The 21,847-nt window shown below is 46.7% G+C and overlaps 1 protein-coding gene across 4 annotated transcripts in view; it reads right to left on the bottom strand.

The window, feature by feature from the left end:
- Positions 1-539: 539 nt before the first annotated feature.
- The window catches only part of Greb1 (growth regulating estrogen receptor binding 1), a 68,119-nt gene continuing 46,811 nt past the window's right edge, over positions 540-21,847 (bottom strand). For all 4 annotated transcript variants that reach the window (XM_085830119.1, XM_085830118.1, XM_021179264.2 and 1 more), the window contains exons 22-32: positions 20,367-20,469; positions 18,466-18,624; positions 16,784-16,926; positions 12,623-12,784; positions 10,510-10,714; positions 9,690-9,864; positions 8,527-8,745; positions 5,992-6,127; positions 2,864-3,064; positions 2,005-2,143; positions 540-779 (exon numbers count right to left, since the gene is read on the bottom strand). In XM_085830119.1, coding sequence (XP_085686245.1) covers positions 616-779; positions 2,005-2,143; positions 2,864-3,064; positions 5,992-6,127; positions 8,527-8,745; positions 9,690-9,864; positions 10,510-10,714; positions 12,623-12,784; positions 16,784-16,926; positions 18,466-18,624; positions 20,367-20,469 — 1,806 coding nt within the window. In that variant the 3' untranslated portion in view covers positions 540-615. The remainder of the gene's footprint in view (positions 780-2,004; positions 2,144-2,863; positions 3,065-5,991; positions 6,128-8,526; positions 8,746-9,689; positions 9,865-10,509; positions 10,715-12,622; positions 12,785-16,783; positions 16,927-18,465; positions 18,625-20,366; positions 20,470-21,847) is intronic.

A 21,847-nucleotide genomic window follows, 5' to 3' on the forward strand; every position in this document is an offset into this window, starting at 1 on the left:
GCCCTTTATAAGAGGTAGGGTACTTACCCCATACTATTTTAATAGAGTCACATTGTTTCTAAGGTACAGCAATTCATTTTATCATATTAAATTTGATGCCTTTGGGCTAGCTCCTGCAAAGAAAACTTGTTTGGGATTGAATAATTCTTATTAAAATGATCTACTCGTTTGTCTTCTTGTCTCCAGCTTTACAGTTAAAATGTTCCTTTGGAATATTGCTCTGTAGGGAGCCAGAGGAAACCTACTTCGTGAAATCATGGTCACAGGCACTGTGACATGATAACCCAAGGTTCTCTAGAGCAAGTCAAGTTTGTCCATGGAAGCATGTGAATGCCAGCAGACTTGGCAAAACTTCATTCTGCATATAACGGACTTCAAGATAGCTCAGTGCATGTGGTCTTTGGCTTTCAGCCCTGCCTATCAAGGACTCATGCCTGTGGCTCTAAGTCATTATCTGTCACAGGACATTGTGACATGCGTCTCAAGAGGCTGTGCATGACCATCTCTGGGTGTGCTGGAGTTCTTATACCCCTTGGTCTGAGACCTTCACTGGCCTCAGTGGCAGGTGGGTTCTGATGACCTCACACTCTCAGGAGCTCTGCCAGGGTCCATCTCTCAGATGTGCCGTGCGGTGAGGAAAAAGAGCGGCCTGTCTTCCTTGGCATTGGCTGTCTGGAACTCATCCCGCAGCCGGAACTGCCACTCATCTTCTAGCTCCAGGCGGACCACCGTCTGGCGAAGTGAGTTCCGGTCTTGGCAGATCACACACAAGGTGGCTCCTTGAGAGGGCAAGGACAGAGGCAAGGAGAGAAAGGCGTGAGTTCTCCCAAGAGAGCTACGTGGGGATCCCACTCACTATAACCAAACAGCTGGCTGGGAGTGCCAGGTGCCCAGTGGCCTCTGCTCCTTTCAGAGCAACTCATAACCTCAGTAACATGGATGGTAGGCAGGATTGCTGGGAAGACAGGATGGGAGCAGAACAGGAGAATGGAGCCGACGGAAAGAAGGGGAGGAGAGATGGGGGCTTGACCCCAAATCAAGCACCCTCACTCAGCTCCAGCCCTGGGCTCTCATGCTACTGTCTATCTCAGTTCAACCCTGTTTCCCAATCATGTGGGCCTTGGGCAGCTCCCTCCTGTGCCGCATCCCCAGCCATAGGAATTCTCCATCTGCATAGCTCCTGGCCTGCCCCAATCTATCCACCTGCCAGGCTCTGCTCAGTCTTCTCCTCCCTCCTTACATGCGTTCAATCATCCTTAGGCCTGGCAGCAGTGTCCAATCTTTTCACATTGAGACATCACATTGTTGACACTTACAAAGTTCTGAATAATAAAGGTTTTGGTTTTATTTTTGTTTTGGTTTTTTAAGTCCAAAATTCCCCACCTTACTTAAACATTATAAGTAAGTTTACCATTTGGGGCAGGGGAAGCACATTCTTAGCTAACCTAGACTCAGGGAACCCAGAGATCACAAGCTAGATAAGGTGTTCCCCGAGGGCAAAGCCTTGACCCCCTACTCTTGCTAACTCAATGAACGAGAGCAAGGTACATGGAATGTCAGCAAGGGAATGGAACAGGCCTGGAGTCAGTTTGACAAACACTTGCTTACAAGCCATGTCCAGTGTCAACCACTAATAAGAAAAAGAGAAAGACTGGAGAAGAAGATAAAGAGGTCACATGGTGCTCTGCACCTTGAAGAAGCCTCCCCCAGGCACCAACATAAAGGTCATGGGACAGGGCAGGAGGGGGAGAAAATCAGAGAAATGAGAAACGCCTGCCATTCCTCCAAAAGAAAATGTCTTCTCTCTACTGGACAGTTATGAGAGAATGAACTTGGGGTTCATTCCCAGCTTTCTGAGAGTTTGAGAGTTGGGGCTGATGCTCGCCATCTCTGAGCTTTGGTTTACCCCATGGACAAAAAGTACCAGGCCTAAGGTCCTGTCACCAGAGATACCAGGTGACAGTGGCCAATCAAATCCAGGTCCAGGCTAGGAGGGTATAGTACCTTTCAGAAAATGGAACTTCTTCAAGAAGCTAGCCCCCACAAAAGAGTCACAGAGGTACAGCAGGAGCCCGCTGAACACCATGTCAGAGCAGCTGATGTTTAAGGAGTGGGGCCTGGAGCTCACATAACAAACAGAAATCTGAAAGAGAAGGAGTCCAGGAGAAGCGTTACCTTCTAGGAAGTACTAGGTCACAGTGGGACTAACATCTAGCAAGTACCTAGTGCTTGGTCAGGCTGAAGGTGGTCGGGGCAGGGACTTGGGATAGAGATGGTCATTATGTTTCCAAATCACATCCTTTAAAAACAGGTTCCGGGAGGTTTGTTCCAATTTATCAGACCCATAAATGGGTTTGAATCAGGAGTGCCTTGCCATCAGAATTGGGTTTGATTCCTAAATTTTATTTGAATAACACAGCACCCTCTGCCTCAGTTTTGGCAGAGGTCAATCAGGGTGAGCATCTAAGATAAAGGCTTGAGCACAGGTCAATGTCAGGTCACGCAGGTTCCATCCATAGCCACAGATTCAGTCAACCACAGGTAAAAGTGTTTGAAGAACTGAATCTGTATTGAGCATGTACAGGCTTCTGTGTCCTTGTTTCATTAAACAATGTAGTACAACTATGTACAGAACACATATGCTGTGATGGATATAGGTCATCTAGAGGTGATTCCAAGTGTACAGGAGGATTGCATGAGTAATGTCAACGTAATAGCACCTTATGCAAGCAAGGGGTGTGAGCGTGTGCAAATTTCCATTACCTGTGGAATCCTGGGCTGATCTCCATAGATCCCTGAGGGACACTATGATTCAAAATCCTGGCATTGGGCCACCTATTCTATAGATCCCAAGCTGAGTTACCTGAGGTCCCAGGTTCAGGTAGCAGTCTACAGACAACACGGGGTGGCTGTGGTTCTTCAGAGATAGCGGGAAGAAGCGGTGGCTATGGTATTGGAGGAATTTCTCCAGCAGGAGCTGGGCAGGAGCTGCCAGGAACGTATGCTTACTGTCGGGGGCACAGATGTACTGGGAAGGCACAATGGCCACAGAGCTGTCAGACACCTGCCAGGAAGAGAGACAGGCTTCAGAGGTGTCTCGGGTAAAGCGCTTGCTGTGTCTTTAGCTCAGAACCTTGGGACCCATGTAAAAGCCAGGTGAGGTCACACATGTCTGTGACCCCAGGGTTGGGAGAGTGACAGAGTCAGGGAGCATCCCTGGAGCCCAACGGCCAGCCAGGCCAGCCAATCAGGGGGTTCTGAGTTCAGTGCTACATGGCATCTCGAAGGATAAGCAAGAGAGCAGCAGCCCAAGACACCAACATCAACCCCTAACAGCTGGCTTCACTTGCATGCTGACACATGCGCGTGCGCGCACACACACACACACACACACACACACACACACACATACACATACACACTTCGCCAAAATGAGCCTGAAAAACTGACTAATGAGATCACACTGATTTGTACGCCCTGATTACTCCACGGAGAAAACGAAAGGACATGTGGGCTTGGGAACTCTTCCTCAGGGCCTCAGCCACAGAAGCATTTAAAGCATTAGTTCTCAACCTGTGGGTCGGTCCTGACCCCTTTGGCAAACCTCTATCTCCAAAACCAGTTACATTAAAATTCATAACAGAAGCAAAACTACAGTTTTAAAGTAGCAATGATAATAATCTTGTGGCGGGGGGGGGGCGGGGAATTAGCACAACCTGGGGAACTAGATTTACTGGGGAACTAGATTTAAGGGTTGCAGGGTCACCACAACCTGGGGAACTAGATTTAAGGGTTGCAGGGTCACCACATCCTGGGGAACTAGATTTAAGGATTGCAGCATTAGGAAGGTTGTGAATCACTGCTTCTTCAGAGGAATCCAGATTCTCCCTGACCCCCAAATCCTTTCTGCATCCTCCCCCACACCCATTCCACCTTACTGTCCGGCCATCTACCCACAAGCCTCTATGCTACCACCAGAACAGTTTCCTTACTGTGGCCAGAGACTGCTCAATAAACGAATCTGAAGCCAAGACCTCTGATGGAAATCACTAATGGTTCTGCTATAGTTTCACTCAGTAATACCTTCTCCAGTTGTTTTGAGGACTTGTTCCCTGCCTGGTGGTACTGTTTGGATACCTAGCTGGTAGAAGTGGATCCTAAGGGCTGGCTAAAATTAAAGGCCATAGCCCAGCTTCTAGTTCCCCTGTACTCTACACCATGGCCCACAACCATGTACACAGCTCCATCACACACTCCCATCACCACAGACTGAACCCCCCACCCCGCCATCTCCACTACAGCAATCCCACTACCCAAATCCCCAAGGCTAGAAGCCAAAAGAAATCCTTCTACCTTAAGCAGCTCCAGTTCCCACAGGACACAAAAGCTAGCTCACATAGTGAACTGTGTCAGGCAAATGGGGCTGTTGTTTGGGCTAAGCCTGGCCATGCCACATCATTCTTGGGACTTTGGCTTCTTGTCACTCTTACAGCAAAATCTAAACGTTTCCTATGTCCGGCCAGTCACAGAAACTTCTATTTTCTTACACTCTTCTCCATGTCCTATGCTGCTTTTTCCAGGGCACCCATAGACTCCTCACCACCCAGCTGTCACATCAGGTTACCCTGTGACATCTCTTCAGCCCCATGGTGCTTCTAATAGTGGAGCTTAACTCGGTATGGCTGACTTCTTCCTCAGCTGCATACCTGAGAGACAAGGGACTACCAGGTGTCTAGATTACGTCTAACAAAATAAATGAAAATAAGTGATTTCAATGACATGAAAAAAAATTTTAAATGTATCAGTAGCTTCCCTATATTTAACCAACATACAATTAAGATTATGTTCTAGGAAGTATAACGATGTAAAATAATAATAATAAATAATAACAAAAACAACAACTGCCACCACCTAGGGCTGGTTCAGCAAGTGCTGGAACTTACTGCCAAGCTTGGTGACCTGAGTTAAATCCCCAAGACCCATATGGTGGAAGGAGAGCTGTCTTCTGATATATACTGTAGTTCATGTGAGTGCGCGCACATGTGCGCGCACACACACACACACACACACTCAAATTAAACCTAAGAACTTAAAAACAACAACGAGGAAATAAATTAAGAATCTGAAAGGCACACCAGGGTCTTTGGTAGAAAGATCTCAGTGGTCCCGAAAGTTAAACAAGTGGAACACACTCGACTTTTAAAACAATCAAATGGTAATGGCTTAACTCATTGGTTCTCAAGTTCTTGGGTAGAACAGGCCTCACACGTGAAAGTCCTGCTGCTCTGAGCTGAGCTTCTGTTCTCTGAGAAAGCTCTGAACCCCCACCAGTGGGGGTGGCTGTGTGGTACTATTATCTGGATCCAGATGTGCTCCAGCTCAGGCTAGGTCACTCTGCAAGGAGTTGGTGGAGACTAGGAAGGACAGGTGCTGGGAAAGGACACCTTGATGTCACACATCAGGACAAGACTCAAGATAGACAAGACATTATAAATGAAAACCAGAGGGACCTTCAGGCAGGGGTTGGCCTGGCTTTCTGTGGGGTATCTGCTTTGGTTTTTCTTCAACGTTTGGGTCTTCTCAACTAGACAACTGTAGTCACACACATCTCTCTCACTAGACCATAGCTCCTGGGCAGACAAATGTGGCCACTGAGCTAGCTAGCCAGGTATGTGAAGCTAACAGTTCTTTAGGCCAGTGCTATCCAGTAGTGTGGAGAAAAGTCTAGTGTGCTATCCCTGCCTGGTGGGAGGGCAGGAGTGCACAGGAAAGGCTTGCTTGTGGCCTTGTACTTTGCGGCTTCTCACTGGATGCTATGTAATGTTAGAGAGTGGAGAATAGTTCCCAAGGCTTGGTACCAAGTGCCCCATGCTCTGACTCCCTTAAATGATGAGACATCACCCTCGATCCCCAGGCTCCTACTCTTGGCTTTGACACCAGGGCAACGTGGGTTTGACCTGAGCACCTGCCTGTCAGTGCTGCTACACTCACCTTGGATGTGATGTGGAAAGACCTGTGCCCACCCACTGCAATCTGCTTCTTCATGACGCTGAAGCGATTGAACCGGCAGAGCAGGAGGCCAGCACTGTGTACACGGAGGTTGAAGTCTACATCGTCACATGTAAACCTGCTCGGAAACAGAGGAGGAGCTGGTCAGATTGGGCAAAGCTCCCATGCGTCCAGACACTCATCATCAGGGCTACTGGTGTTAAAGCACATGGTGCAGTAAATAATGAGACCTGCCTCTAAGTGGAGACGTGTGGAGACGTGCCCCTGTCTCCTCCCTTAAGAGTTAATTGGGAAAGGGGGTGATCTGGTGATGGGACCACCCCTATCAGGGCAGGCTCACTTTAATATTCTTTTCCCTCCCAGAATTATGGCTCTCTGATTCAGTCCCTATGAGCTAATGTGAGGATCCTGCCTGCCTTTAGAGCCCTGCCTCAGAAAGGCAGAACTAGTTCTTCTTCTTCTACTCTTTTCTTTTGAATGCTGGCCAGGGCCTAAATATGCTCTGTGTGTGTTTGCATGTGTATGTGTGTCTGTCTGCCTGCCTGCCTGCCTGCCTGCCTGTCTGTCTGTCTGTGTTTCTCTCTGTGTGTATGTCTGTCTCTCTGTGTATGTGTGCAGTAAATATGCTTTCAAACTACCTAACTCACACAGAGCTTCTCCTTGCTGCCCACAGTTTGGCTGCCTGCTGCCAAGTGACTGGCATGTCCACTAGCCCTTCTCCATCCTTGCCGGCCTTCAGGTCTTCCTTTGAAACTCTAGCTAGCCTCAGGCTTCCTTTTGAGTCTATTCTTTGTCCCCTAGCCTTAACTGGCATCTGCTCTTACATTCAGTTTATTAATGAGACTAAGAACCCTAGGAGGGGACACGGATTTTCCCCAGAATCATATGATGGCATTGCTGGGATTCTCTGAGACGTCCAGTGATTTCTTTACTACCTTTCAATTCTTCAACCAGCAGAGAAAAAGACCTCATTCCTGCATCTCCACTCTCCCATCATGAATTCACTATGCAGTAAAGATGACCTCATATTTCAACCCTCCTGCCTCCACCTCTCAAGAGTTGGGACTATATATAATTATGTGCTACTGGGGATCAAATCCAGGCCTTCAAGTGTGCTAGGCAAGCTAAATTCCCAGGCCTCTACTCAACTGTTAAAAAAGAAATAATCACAGACAAGGATGTAAAAGTATTGGGTATGCATATATATATATATATATATATATATATATATATATATACACACACACACACACACACACACACACACACACACACACAGAAAGACACACATATACACACACACACATCTGAAGCAAAAAGGTTCAGAAAGAACCTGCCTATTCTACGGGGTTGTTAGGTGACTGAATCTGGGTACCAAGTAGCCCACTGCCTGTCCTACAAGACACTCAGTCAACAGACTTGTGGCTGGAAAGTAACTCATTCAAATTACTTCATACTTTTCTTTGATGGTGTGGTGGTTTGAATAGGAATGGCCCCCATAGACTCATAGATTTGAATGCTTGGCTCTTAGGGGCTACTTGAAAAGGTTTAGGAGGTGTGGCTTTGTTGGAGTAGGTGTGGCCTTGTTGGAGAAATTGTGTCACTTGGGGGTGGGCTTTGGGTTTCAAATGCTCAATCCAGGCTCAGTGTCTCTCTTTCTGCTACCTGCCCATCTAGATAGATAGAGAACTTTCAGCTCCTCTCCAGAACTATGCATGTCTGTCTGGATGCTGCCATACTCCCCACCATGATGATAATGGACTAAACCTCTGTAACTATAAGCCAGCCTCCATGAAATATTTTCCTTTATCAGAGTTGCCATGGTCATGGTATCTCTTCATAGCAATAAAACCCTAACTTAGACAGATGGCAAGATTATTTAAAAAGTGACTTATTTGGTAAGGAAGCCCAAGCAAAAGAAACACCCAGCACAAGGTATTTCATTAAGGAAAGCATCTATGAATGAAGAAATAGAGTTGAATAACTGTATATAAACTCAGAACAACCATCCATCTGAGGATGGCCAGTGCTGTGGGCAGAACCACTATTCCAGTGGCTGTGTTGATTAACCTTGATCATCAATGTGATAGATAGGCATTAGAATCACCATGGAAACAAAACTCTGGCCATGTCTCTGAGGAAATCTGTAGATTGGGTTCACTGGGATGGGAATACCACCCTACCTCTGAGCAGTACCATCACATGGGCTGGGCTAGCATGCTAAATAAAGAGACAATGAGGTGAGTGCCAGTTCTCATCTCTCTGTGCTTCCTGACCGGAAAGGTCGTGTGACCAGCTGCCTCACGCTCTTGCCACCATGCCTTCCCCACCCTGATGGACTTCACTGTCAAAGTCCGAGCCAAATAAGCCTTTCCTTCCTCCCGTTGCTTTGGTCACATAATTGCCACAGCAACAGCACAGTGTTGCAGGTTCAGGGGAGGAGAGTCTGCCAGGCTTACCTGAGGCTGCATCCTGTGAGGCCAGTTCCCCCCAGGCCCCCAAGAACCCCGTGCTCACCGGTTCTGGTTGTACTGTACATTCTGGGTCAAGTCCACGTTGAGGATGATGAAGTCGTGCACATGACATCGGGAAAAAGGCTCCTGTACCTCACGGCCCCGGGTCTTGCTGGCCCACTTCCGCATGCCGAGCAGGGCGTAGTGTGTGATGTTAGGGGATGCCTCAATGTGTAGCATGATGTGTTTCAGAGAGACATTCCTCTCTGACCAGGAAAACTCCCTGTTGGGAGGAGAGAGGCCAATGTCCCTGGATGACAAGAAGACAGGAGCAAGCCAGCCGGGGCATGGCTTGCTAATTGCATGGGGTGTGCCAGGCAGAACTGATAAGGTCTGAACCCAGCACCATCCACCAGGTATCCTAGCAAGTATTTCACGTTTACTATTACTTCTACATGTGGAATATAGTCAAACCCCATGTACTGAGCCCACATATAGACAATGGTTTATTTCATCTTTACAATGAGCTCTAACCTGGAGATTGATGCCCTTCAAAAATGAGAAACCTAGAACTCCAAAAGATTTAGCTGTTTGCCAAAAATCATAAGCAAAGTCAGTGCCAAGAGTGAAGGGTTTGGGGGTGGGATCAGGGCTAGAGTACAACACGAGAGGCATCTTGGGGGACTAGCAATGTCCATTTATTGATGGGAGGTCAGCTAACTGGGTATGTTTGATTTGTGAAAAAAATGTATACATGTTATACCTTGCTCTGTGTGTGTGTATCCCACTAAGTATATGTTGTCTGTTTTTAAAGATTTATTTTACGCATATGTGTCTGTGTGTATACTTGAATATGTATATTTGTGTGTTCCTGTGGGAGCCATGAGACAGTTACAGGCATTTGCTGAATGGCTCTCTTGCTATGTGGGTCCTGAACTCCATCCCAATGACTCTGTAGCCAAGTATTCTTTACAGCTGAGCCATGTTTCCAGCCCTTATGTCTTATATATCCCATTATATATATATGTCTTATATATCCCATTATATATATGTATTATATATCCCATTAATAAATCTTTCTCATTAATGATTTTTAAAAACCAAAGAATCGGGACTTGGACAATGGGTCCATTTCTGCCATATCCACAGCCCTGGCTTCCTGTCACGAGAGGCACACTGTGGCCCCCGAGGCTGAGAGAAGGGAAAAGTGTGCCCAGGGCACCTCACCTGCTCCTTTCTCCAGCACAGTCCACATCTGCTACATTCCACATCACACAGGAGTCATCAGCAATGACGATGAAGGGCCAGACGTCCTGAGGCTTGACCCCCAGCTCCTCCTGCCGGTTCCGCTCCAGCTCCAGGTTGTGGTAGCAAAGCTCTTTGATCAGGAAGTGGGCAGCCCCTACAATGGCCAAGTAACCTAACTCAGGGTCCCATCCTATACCCACACACACAAGACAGAGCCCACACCAGACAAACCAGAAACAAAATCACATATCCCTCTCCCAGTGACCACTGACCACCAACAAGGAAACACCCCTCTATAGTTTATATACACATTTTCTCTTTCTTTTTCTGACTGCTGGGGAAATTAGTTAAATGAATAACCATAAGAAAATTCTAACATGGAGGCTAGGAGATATCTTAGTTGGTAAAATACTTGTCTTGCAAGCACAAAGACCTTAGTTTGAGGCCCAGGACCTTTTTAAAAGGTGGGTATGAGGATAGGGCCATCTGTGCATAATCCCAGCACAAAGGAGGCAGAGGCCAGCAGATCTCTGAGGTTCCAGGCAATAAGAAACCTAGTTTCAAAAACCAAGGGGGATTGCTTCTGGGAATGACACCAAGGTTGTCCTCTGACCTTCACATACACACACACATACTTGTGCACTGGCACACACGTGTACATGCACACTCAAACCTGTAAGCTTGGTCATTCCACAAGCAGAGAGCTGATGTCAACCATTCAGCTCTTTGCCTCTAAAACATCCTTCCCGAGTCTTTGTCTGTAGAAACCACTCCTAGCACATGTGCTAAGTTCACCTACCGACGCCAGCACTGTTAAAGATGCTTGGGAGGACAAGCATGATGTGGTTGGGCCAGTATTTCTTATAAATGGCCATTTCGTACTCCTTGACCACCAGCACGTGTAGGTGGTTGGCTCCATCCATCGCATGGTACAAATTAAAGAGCCCGTGCTCGTGCCTGCCCGTCGTTGGTGTGAAGGTCGGGCTTTTGATGTGTTCATGACTCTGCAAAGTAGTGGAATAGTGAAGGAGAGCATATGTAAATGTTAGCATAACTCCTTGCTGCTTCTCACATCTTCCACAGAAGGATGCAGTAGTTTCTAATCTGAGAGAGAGCACTGTGATTGGATGCAGCTGATAAAATGTGAGGGAAACTCTTCTGTCCCAGTTCAGAGCCTGGCCTAGCAGAGTGTGACTTCTCAGACTGTGCCCATGATTAAGCCTGGGCTCACCTGCTGGGACTCAGAGCTGTACAAGGTAGGCACATCCCAGTGATGCCACTCACAGATGCCTCTGGCTGGCCGTTACCCAGTGACCACTAACCCAGGCACAAGGGTACATGTGATTGAATTCAGAATACCCAGTTATCCAAACCTCACTTACCTTCAGGCCTCAGAATGAGAGGCCAAATACTGCCTGGTTAAGGAATGGGTGTTCTACAATAAACCCTAACTGGTATCCATCAGCTAAACCCATCATTATCTCATAGTAGAAGCTGGTCTTAGCAGGTGTTATTCCTTTATGCTCAAACACTTCACTCACTATGAACACTGACATTCCATGCAGCCTAGAAACCAGCACTTGTGAGTGGTAGTGCCTCATGGCAACAACTCTCCTTTGGCCCTTTGCTTAGTAAGCAACTCTGACTGAGCTAGGGCTCGTGTTGCCTTTGAATTCCTCAAAGCACCTACTATACACACAAGCTGTGCTTGTGGGTACTGCTGGGAGGCTGAATCTGGAACAACCTTGTCTGGTATACCTACGAAAAGGCTACATCAACACCGGATCTCAGGGTCTCGAGACATCTTAGTAGCCAAGACCCTTCGGTGCTGTACAGATATCTCTGCCTTGTTGGCAACAGACTGCTGGGTTGGCAAGGCCAAGTCCAGCTTGACTGACAGCTGGTACTCTGGAGGAGCAGGAGCAGTGTCTCCTACTCATGTCTGTTGATAGGGGCTGGTAAATCACATCCATCCTGAGGCTATCAGGCTGGATCTGAGAAGCCAGGACAAGGAACATCTCTGTAGGAGGAGAGATGGTGAGGACAGGTTTAGAAACCTGCCCTTAACTGTAGGAGAAATGTTGTTGGGACTGACTCTCTCTCTCTCTCTCTCTCTCTCTCTCTCTCTCTCTCTCACATACATACACACACACACACACACACACACACACACACACACTGACACGGCAAAAGAGAAGACAGAACCCACAGCTGACTATGGGTCAGTCTTTGTGGGCATTGGGGAAAAGGCCTTAAAGGGAATCTTGGAATCTTTCTCCTGTTCCTTGCCCAGCCTAACCTGATGTCTCATGACAGAGCATTAAAGAAGAGAGCAGGGGTGGACATCTCACCAACATGTGGTGTGCCCCAGGTACTGTCGTCACCTCAAGTTGATTATTCTAAGTAACTCTTACAGCAACTGTTTCGGCTATTTTTGACACGGGATATCATGTAGCCCAGAGTGGACCTGAATACCTACACAGCCTTGAAATTCTGATCTTCCTGCCTTCAGTTCCATGGCACTAGGACTACAGAATGAGTCAACACTCAGTTTATGTGATGCTAGAGAATCCTGGGTTTCGTGCATGTTAGGTAAGATGTCTAACTAACAACCAAGCCACCTCTCCAGGCCCATCAGCAAGCTTTCTCAGAAGAATTATTACTGCCCACTTTTACCAGCGAGGAAACTGAGGCTTGGCTATGTTAAGTGACCACATAATTAGTGAGTGTTATCACAAGGCTCAAGCATGAGTGAATTCCAAGACCACACCTACAGCAACATCCCCCAGGCTCTGTCACCGTACTATTTCTGTGCCCTGCTCCAAATACCCTTGACTCTTTCAGGCAGTTATGTGCCTACGTCCCCACCTCAGTGATGGATCATCTGACCCCCTGGAACTCCAAGGCAGTACCTTGTCTGTGACGAGGGGCAAGCGCATGCTCTCCAGCTGGCCTCCGGGTTGGCTGAAGACAAAGTGGTGCTCCTTGGACTTGGGTATGATGAAGTGAAGCTGGACCTCCTCTCCTAGCATGGAGCAAGAGAAGGCAAAGACGTGCAGGGTGGACTCAGAGAGCTGGGGTGCGAGGGGAGAGCACAGAGCTTAGCGTCACAGTCCAACTTGCTTCCCGAAAGAACCCAGGCCCAGCTTGGCCATGACTATACCCAGGTCATGCCCACCTCTACCCCCAAATGCAAGAGACTCACAGCATAGAGCACAGATACTCAGATCTGGCTACTGGGTGAACACACCCAAGACTACCCACGTAGGGCTAGAGCCTGGCTCCATCCTGAGTCCCTGTCACTTGGGTCACCAAGTCTTTCTGCCCTTGAGATTTGACCTAGAGACCCAGCAAGGGTCAGCAAATAAAGCATTCATGCAGATCTCATGGTGTGTATGGGTGTGTATGGGTGTGTGTACCTGTGTGTGATGTGTGTGTGATGTGCATGTGCATGTGATGTGATGTGTGTGTGTGTGTGTGTGTGTGTGTGTGTGTACAGATGCTCCTGTGTATGTATGTGTAGATCATAGGACCACCTTAGGTATTTCTCTTCAAGCACTGTCCACCTTACTTTTTTGAGATGAGCTCTTTCATTAGCCTAGAACCTGCAAAGTTAAGCAGGTTGCCCCAGTGTCTGCCTGCTTACCCTCCCAGCACTGGGATTACAAGTGTCCAATGCCACGCCCAGTTTTTTTCTTTCTGTGGGTTCTAAAAATCAAACTCAGGGCTTCACGATAGCAAGGCAAGCAATTATCTAAACAATCACACCAGCCCTAGACCTTGCTTTTAATTTTTCTTCTTTTAAACTATGGCATGTTAAACCTAGGCCTCACACGTCCTAGGCAAGCACTCTACCATTAAGCTACAGCCCTAAGCCATCTTCAACTTTTTGAGTCAGTGCCTGAGTTGCCCTAGCAGGCCTTGAATGTATGATCATTCTGCCTCAGTCACCGTGGAGCTAGGATCACAGGCCTATGCCATTAAGCCCAGCTTTCATTTTTCATCCTAACGGGGCATTTTCTTTTATAGGTGTCATGAGAGCTGGCATATAATAGACAAATAACCTTGTACGTCTTAATACGTTCAGCCTTGTGCCAGAATAAACTGAATAAAAGTTCAGTTTATTCCACACTGTCACTAAGAACCCTGGGAGGGACTGCCACTCTTAGGAGGCAAGAATACTATAGACATAGCAGCTGGCATCCAGAGGTCCTGGGCTCACTCCTGTCTCCAGGTCTAACCACACTTTCCTTCTACCCCACATGACTGTTTGTGTGCATTCCTTTCTGGGAGTGACCCCCACCCCACCCCCATCTAGCTTTGTTCTTGGCTGCAGCAGCCTCTTGGATCCTCCAAACCTTTGTCTTTCCCACTTGACTGCCCTCCATGCCAGGAGCTACGGAGGACAGTACAGCACACCAGCACACACTGTCTAGTGTTCCTATTAGAGCTCTACTAGAGCCATAAAGCCTTCTGAGGAGCAAGGGGATTAGACCTGGAGGCTATGTTGTAAAAGTGACAATGGGAAGACAATTCATTAAAAGAGAAACTGAGTGAGAGAGACAGAAACAGACAGACAGACAGACAGACACATAAAGTCAGAGATAGGCAGAGACAGAGACTGACTCTCAGAAGGCAAAAAGAGATAAGAAGAAACAGAGACATGGGAGCAAGAATCAGATGACAGCAGCTGGCTGGTGCCTCTGCATCCCTTACCAGACTGCATCCAGATCCCTTATCATCCTAAGTATGCTTCTATTTAAGTACCCCCCCCCCGACCCATACACCTCATGAGCATGCGCCAGGAGTATCCCCACCACCTAAACACAGGGTGTCTCTGCTTCCTATCTCCTGTGCCCTGGGCTTCCACTAATGCAGAGAAGAAGGAGATATGCCCTTGATTTTAAGTAACAATTCACTGTTGAAGGTCACTGCCATGACTAGTGATTACAACATGTGAGTCCTTTTCGGTTTACTAAAGTTCACAAATCAAGTGAATAGTCTTACCACAGGTATTTGATATTTTGGTTGCCAAGAGTATATAGCCAGGAGAAACTGCTTTTATAATTTTGACATTTTACAAATTTTCTATATGCATAGGAAAAATATCTAAAAACAAAACAAAATCTCTGTATTTAGATAGGAAAACCCTATATGTTAAGTAGAAAACATGCTGAATAGCACATGGAGAGCATTGCTTTGGAGTAAATGGTTCCGAGTCTGAATGCCTTCAATAGTTTAGCGTGTAATAGGTGCAATGGCTACAGCAGGGAGGAACTGAGGCAGAGTCTGAGAGTGCATCACCTGTACCAAGACATTAACATTCAATGTAAACAAAATAGAAACTCTTTCTGCCCGAACAGACTCTAGCCCAATGGTGAAAAAATTAAAGTCAGTGAAATGAGGAGACTTATTTTTAAAAAAAAAGGAGAAGAAAAAATGGTTTCACATGGTTATTGTTATGAATTCTTAAAACAAAAACCTCATGTACAACATGGGAGAAAATGGTCTTCGTTCATCTGAATGGTCTTAGCACTAGTACTCTAGCCTGTTAAAAATGCTTCCCAATATTATCTATAGTAAAGTCACATACTTAAAAACTCAGTCCTATACCTTGGATGGCCAAACCAAAAATGAGGCTGAATTAAAGCCACTGGATGGTGTTTCCCTTCATAAACAGGACAAACAACAAGTGGGAATCCTTGCCTTGGGGCCTTTCCAGAAGGACCACAGTCTTCAATTCCCTACCACGAGCATGTATCCCTGGCTCCCACCTGCCCCAACCCTCTATGTCCTCCAGCTTCACCTGCTTGGGTCTGAATTAAGATGAAACTCTCAAATCTAAACTACTAGAGTTTGGATGTTCATTAATAGCTAACTTCCAGTCCTCTGCAAAGACCAATAAGCTAGGAAGAGCCCATCCAAGCTGCAACCTTCCCTACAGAGTGCAGTGGAGAAGCCCACCTGCTTCCCAGTAAACAGCTGCCTCCTCGAGCACCCATACCTTCCGTTCTGTGCTCCAGCCACACCCTACTGAGATCAGTTCTTCCCCCAGAGACTCTGCCCAACTCTTTTGCACATGCTCTTTCCCATTCACCTGTTTTGGCAAATTCCTACGGATCATTCAGAATTCTTTATCTATCCACCTGAATTATAAAGGTTGAATAACCCATATCTGAAATGCTTGATCCCAAGAATATTAGAATTTTTTTCCAGATTTTATAACATTTCTACAGACTCTTCTAGGGGGACATCCATAGACTAAAATCCCAAAGGCTTTAAAAGCTGAACTATTTTGAGCATCATGTTAGTGATGACTTGATTTACTGATGAAGGATGCTCAAGCTATGTCTTCATTTGTAAGGTGGGGATGATGATGCTTAGGTGAGAATCAGGTAAGAGCCTAGCCTAGTGTCCTAGCCACCCTGAATGAAAATCGCTGGTGTGGTGTTAACACAGTGCCCTGATGGCCAGCCAGAGCCTGAGACGGCCAGAGCCCTAGTCCAGGAGCTTATTATCCATTTGTTTATTCATGGCAGGAAGGGCTGGTTCGTGAGAATGACATAAGCATCCTGCTGGCATATGTGGTGTTCAGTAAAACAAACTATTTCCTTATCTATGTGATCTCTATGTCTCAACCACATAACGCTCCTTCTTGCCCCAGGCTCTTTTGAAATCTTGCTCAGGCGCCCATCTCCCTTCCAGACCACGAACCCAAAGGATGGGAACAAGACTTATTTGTATCTGCATTCCCAGGTCCTGTAGTGGTGTCGCTAGCATTGAAGTAACTTTTGGCTTCTCTAGAGTCTAAAGATAGGAATGACATCCTAGTCTTGGCCACTGACGCCTGCATGACCACAGGCGAATCACTGTCCTGCAGGCTCACAACCTTATGAGGTGAAGCTGGAATGCCTGTAACTCAGGAAGCAAGAGCTTCTAGAACTCTCTTCCCTCACCCTGACAATATCACATATTATCAGGAAGCCTCAGGGAAATAAACATGTGGCCTGTGATGCTGCACCAGCAGGAGCTGCTGGGAACAGCCGGAGAGCCAGCCAGCCCCCGAGGCCTACCTGGTAGTGGGGGTGGAAGCCCATGTACTGCTGGCACTGCTCACAGTGGTGGTACGTGTTGTATGCTGCATACTTGGACAGTCTCATACGTGCCGTCTGACGCCGCACATACAGGTCGTCCGGCTTCCTGGACATCTCTCTGTCTGCAAAGATATTCCGAGAGTTAAGGAGCAGCAGCCCAGAGCAAACACCCGAGCCCTGCCTCCTGAACTCAAGTGAGAACAGTGATCAGAATAAGCAGGCAGCAGCCGGGCGTGGTGGCGCACGCCTTTAGTCCCAGCACTCGGGAGGCAGAGGCAGGCGGATTTCTGAGTTCGAGGCCAGCCTGGTCTACAAAGTGAGTGCCAGGACAGCCAGGGCTACACAGAGAAACCCTGTGTCGAAAAACCAAAAAAAAAAAAAAAAAAGAATAAGCAGGCAGCTCATGAACAGGCTGTGCATGCCCTGAAGATTGTCTCTCACAGCCTAGACCCTGATCAGAGGAGGGCAGTGTCTCAGTGGGGAAGCTAACAAGGAGAGAACTCTGACTGCATGGCCTCGCACTTGTGGACCTAAAAGCACTTCATAAACATTTTGAAGGAACTCTTACATGACTGGAAAATAAATTAACAGCATGTGTGGTCCCCAGCTTCCTCAAGCAACTTGGTAGGAGTTAAGATAACACAAGGCCTTCCTTAGGGCTTATCTATGGGAAGGGATACACAGGACTCCCGCCAGTGACAGAGAACTAGGCCAGCAGGTTCCCTTTATCTTTTTGGAGATAGGATACTACTGTGTAGTCTAAGCTAACCCTAAACTCTTGATCCTCCTGCCCCAGCCTCCTGAGTGCTGGAATTACAGGTGTGTACTACCACGCCTCAGTTCGTAGGTAAGCTATTTTCCCTGGCATGACATTTACCATATTTTCTCAGGCTACACTAATAATCCAACTAGATACTCCCAGCATTGTTAGCTAAGGCTGCCCTCATATACCATAGAAGTCAGTGTCCCTGAGGAGAAAGAAGAAGCTGAGGACAGGGGAACATATATATCTATTTGATGACAAGTTCATAACTAGAAATGCACATCTTTTAGCCTCCACTAACCAAACTTTTAGCGTATCTCAATCACAAGAAGTTCCTGGGGCTCTCACGAACTCTGTGGTAGTTCCTTCCTTCAACCTGCAGAGAGCAGTGTCGGGGCCGAACCAGATTCTGGTAAGTTGCTCACTTAATACCAAATAGCATCACTAACAGGATCATCTCAAGCCAGCTGACTTCTAATAATACGTAAGAAGCAATGTAGCCTATGCACTTTGGACAAGAGTGAAGTAAGACATCCGGTGTAGCCTCACTGTGTGTGTGTGTGTGTGTGTGTGTGTGTGTGTGTGTGTGTTATTACCCATGTGTTCACATGCCCACATAGGTGCATGTAGAAGCTAGAGGTTGACCAGATGTCTTCCTCAAGAGTTTTTTCCATTTTATTTTTTGAGATAGGATCTTGTCTGAATTTGAAGCTCACCAGTTGGATAGATGGGCTAATCAGCAGGCCCCTGAGATCTACCTGTCTCAACTGACTCCCTTAGTTACAGACATGCACTGGCATGCTCATCTTTTTACTTGGATGCTGGGGATCTGAGCTCAGGTCTTCATGTGTGGGCATCAAGCACTTCTCCAACTGGAGCTGTCTCCCTCGCCCCTGACCTTCACTCTTGATGGTCTGCGGGTGTGAACAAATCAGACTGGCGTCCTCATACTTCGGGTCATGAATGATGTAATCAAAAGGCAGCTTCTGGAAGAGCTCCAGGTCTGGCCAGGGGTCGGCCAGCTGGAGGTAACGCCACTCCAATTCCTCTCGGAAGCCTGTGAGATTGGCAGGAAAAGAGACACATGAGAAACGAGATGTAAGGCTGGGTTATTTATCTGTGCCCAAGGATGGTGTGTGGAACCTAATCACTGTCAATCTACGGCTTTTGGGGGACCCCTACTATATCTAAAAAGCTTCTGACATGGCTATATTTCAGGATGGCTCTAACAGGACAAGGTCATGCACTGAGATATGTCTCCACTCAGGTGAATAGCCTTCACTCTGTCTCATGTAGAAGCAGGTCTGCTCTCTGCTCCATACACTGGCTTCCAATCCTCCACAATCCTGAGCCTTGGGCTCATGCTGCCTTCTAGAAACACCTATTTTATGCACAGCCCGAGCTCCTTGTGCTTGTGGTACCTGTGCAAGTCTCTTTCTTACTCTATCATCTAAGCCACCCCAGCCAGTGTGACTCAGTTGGTGTCGCTCTACCTCTAGAAAGTACTTGAGCTATGGCTTTCCACAGCAAAGATCAGCGACACTCACAACATAACCCACATTTTACACTTGCCAGCAGTCTCTTAGACTAAGCTTGGTTCAGCCTTCTGGTGCTCATCAAGATTAATCAGCCAAAAAACTAATTGGTCCAATTCCAATTACATGATAGATTGATATCCTATATTATGGTGAATGTGTACTATAGAGAAGGTTATAGGTGCCAATTTAAGTATATACCATATACCTGGGCAGTAGACATGACCACAGGAGGAAGGAATTTACCAGACCTTTAATAGGCACTTCATACCCCATGAAAGAGGAAGTATCGACAGTTTGCAAGGAAAACAAACAAACAAAAACCCCGATGTAATAGAGTAGTTAAGAAAACACCCATTCAGGTTTGATGAAGTGTGTTCAAATCCTGTCTTCATCACTGTTCTATCCAAGAAAGCAAGGTGACAGACACTCAACAGCTCCTGGTGTGGGAAAACCACAGAAACCACAAGGAGTGGGCTGGATGGGAGTATTGGATCAAAGATTTTCCTGACCAAACTCAGGTTCAGACAGTGCTCACAGGAGCTTCTCTGACTCCAGTGTGCTGCAGCTGGTGACCTCTGCATGGCAGTCAATTCCCCCTACACAAGGGCACAGGTATGTTTGCAGGACAAGGCCATATGGGGCCGATATGGATGCATCCTGAACAGGATGAGGAGGGAACAGTGTGCGCTTTATCATTAGCACAGGGCATGTGCAGAAAGATGCTTGCCTTCCTCCAATCAAATCTACTCAGAAAACAGGATTCAGACACCTCCTTCTCCCAGTTTCTACAGTTCTTTCTCCCCTAAATGTTGTCCCGGATATTTGGTTGTCTTAGCTGGGGGACCCTCCCTGATAAAGAACTCCACATTCTACAGGCCATGAGCCAGTGAAGCCCAGTTCCTGCTTTGGTACTGCTTAGCTCGGCTCCTAACATATGAGGTCAATAGCCTAGCTCACAGGGCTGCTGTATTGAAGATCAAATGGAGATAGAATCTATCACAGTGTTTGACACATGGAAAGTAGTCAATAAGTAAGCATGGGTTATTTCAACATTAGTAACTCTATCCTTACAAAATTCTATATTAAGAATCATTCTATATGAAGGAAAAAATGACTACAAGAAAGAAAAGACCCTTGGGACAAGCCAAACTGTGAACCTGAGAACCCATTCTGAAAGGCGGAGGGAGACACAGTTACCATGGCCACTGACAAAGGTCAAAGGATACTTGCCCAAGCCCAAGGGTCACCAGACACAACTCACTGGTATTGATCTCTTCTTCGTCGTAAACATCCACTTCTGTCAGCCGAATCAGCATCCTGGACAAGATACTGAGGAACTGCAGGTAGGCACCTGTCTTCCCAATCTGTGAAGACACTAGAATCAGAGCCCAGAGATAGGAAGCCTGTCCCTGTGCTGAACACCAACCAGAACATTCTCCTGCCTCCTGAAGTCTCATGGAAAGGCACATCATAGCAATGAGAACCATGTGGGTGCACGGCATTCACCAATGCATTGAACAAAGCAAGGATGTGTACTAGATCTGCCTTCATCCAGGGACATGGCATGTGCATGCATACATGTGTGCACATGTGTGTGTGTGTGTGTGTGCGTATGTGCATATACACACTAAATAAAATTATTGAAAAAGGACCAACGATCAATGGTCATATTCAATAGGCTCAATCTTACTATCGCACTTGTGCATGTTCATGCATGTAAAGGCCAGAGGTCAACCTTGGTTGTCACTCTTCAGATACCATTCACCTCAGTTTTTGACATAGAGTCTCTCCATTGGCCTAGAACTTGCTAATTATGCTACGCTATCCCAGGGAGCCTCCTGTCTCTACCTCCTCAGTACCGTGATTACAGGTGTCAATCCCAGGCCTGGATTTCCATGTGGGTGCTGGGGCATAGAACTCGAGTCCTCATGCTTGCATGACAAACACCTTGCCAACAGATCCATCACTCCAACTCCATTTTTCCTATTTTTCAGTTAGTAAAAGTAATGTATAGTCATTTCAGACAAAGAGAAAACTTAGAGCCTGATAATACACAGTGCTGCTGATCCTGCCTCTCCTCTGAAGACAATGAGTTAGGACCTAGCCTTCCCAAGACATGCTCACAAATACAGTGGGTTTTTTTGTTTGTTTGGTTTTTTTCCCTAACTGACAAAACATTATGGAGAGAGGAGATATGTATTATTCTGAAAGTTGATTTCAAATTACATTTCTTAGAGAAAGTTCATTGGCAAAATAAAGAGACCTCTTAAATTTTCTGTGGCTGAATTCTGGGATATGGGTATCCCCAAAGGTGTTCAGCTGAGATTTAGCCAGGGGGACTTTCTGGGTCATGTCTCATCATTATAAATAATACTAAAATTTGCATTTCTTGGGATAGATTCCTGACAATGAAGAAGGTGAGTGGAAAGACAGTACATGCTAAACTAGTAATAAAACAGTCAGTGCAACACTTTATGGCTCTAACACCTCTAATTGGGAAGCTCAAAATTTGTTGTGTGTCAGAAGATGTTTCGACAAAACGTGGTCTTAGGCACTTAGATCCCAGAGTCTTCTCTCAGTCCTTGACCAATTCTAAAGATCATGCCACCCTCTTCTTCCCATGCCCACCACAAGGGACACGCAGACCCTTGTGTGTGTGTGTCTGTCTGTGTGTATGTGCAAGTGTGTGTAAAGACAAGAAGTCAATATTGGGTACTTTCCTCAATTGCTCCCCACCTTATT

The sequence above is a fragment of the Mus caroli genome, unplaced genomic scaffold (assembly GCF_978045245.1).
Source record: "Mus caroli unplaced genomic scaffold, Mus_caroli_1 scaffold_14, whole genome shotgun sequence".
Classification (NCBI taxonomy): Eukaryota; Metazoa; Chordata; class Mammalia; order Rodentia; family Muridae; genus Mus; species Mus caroli.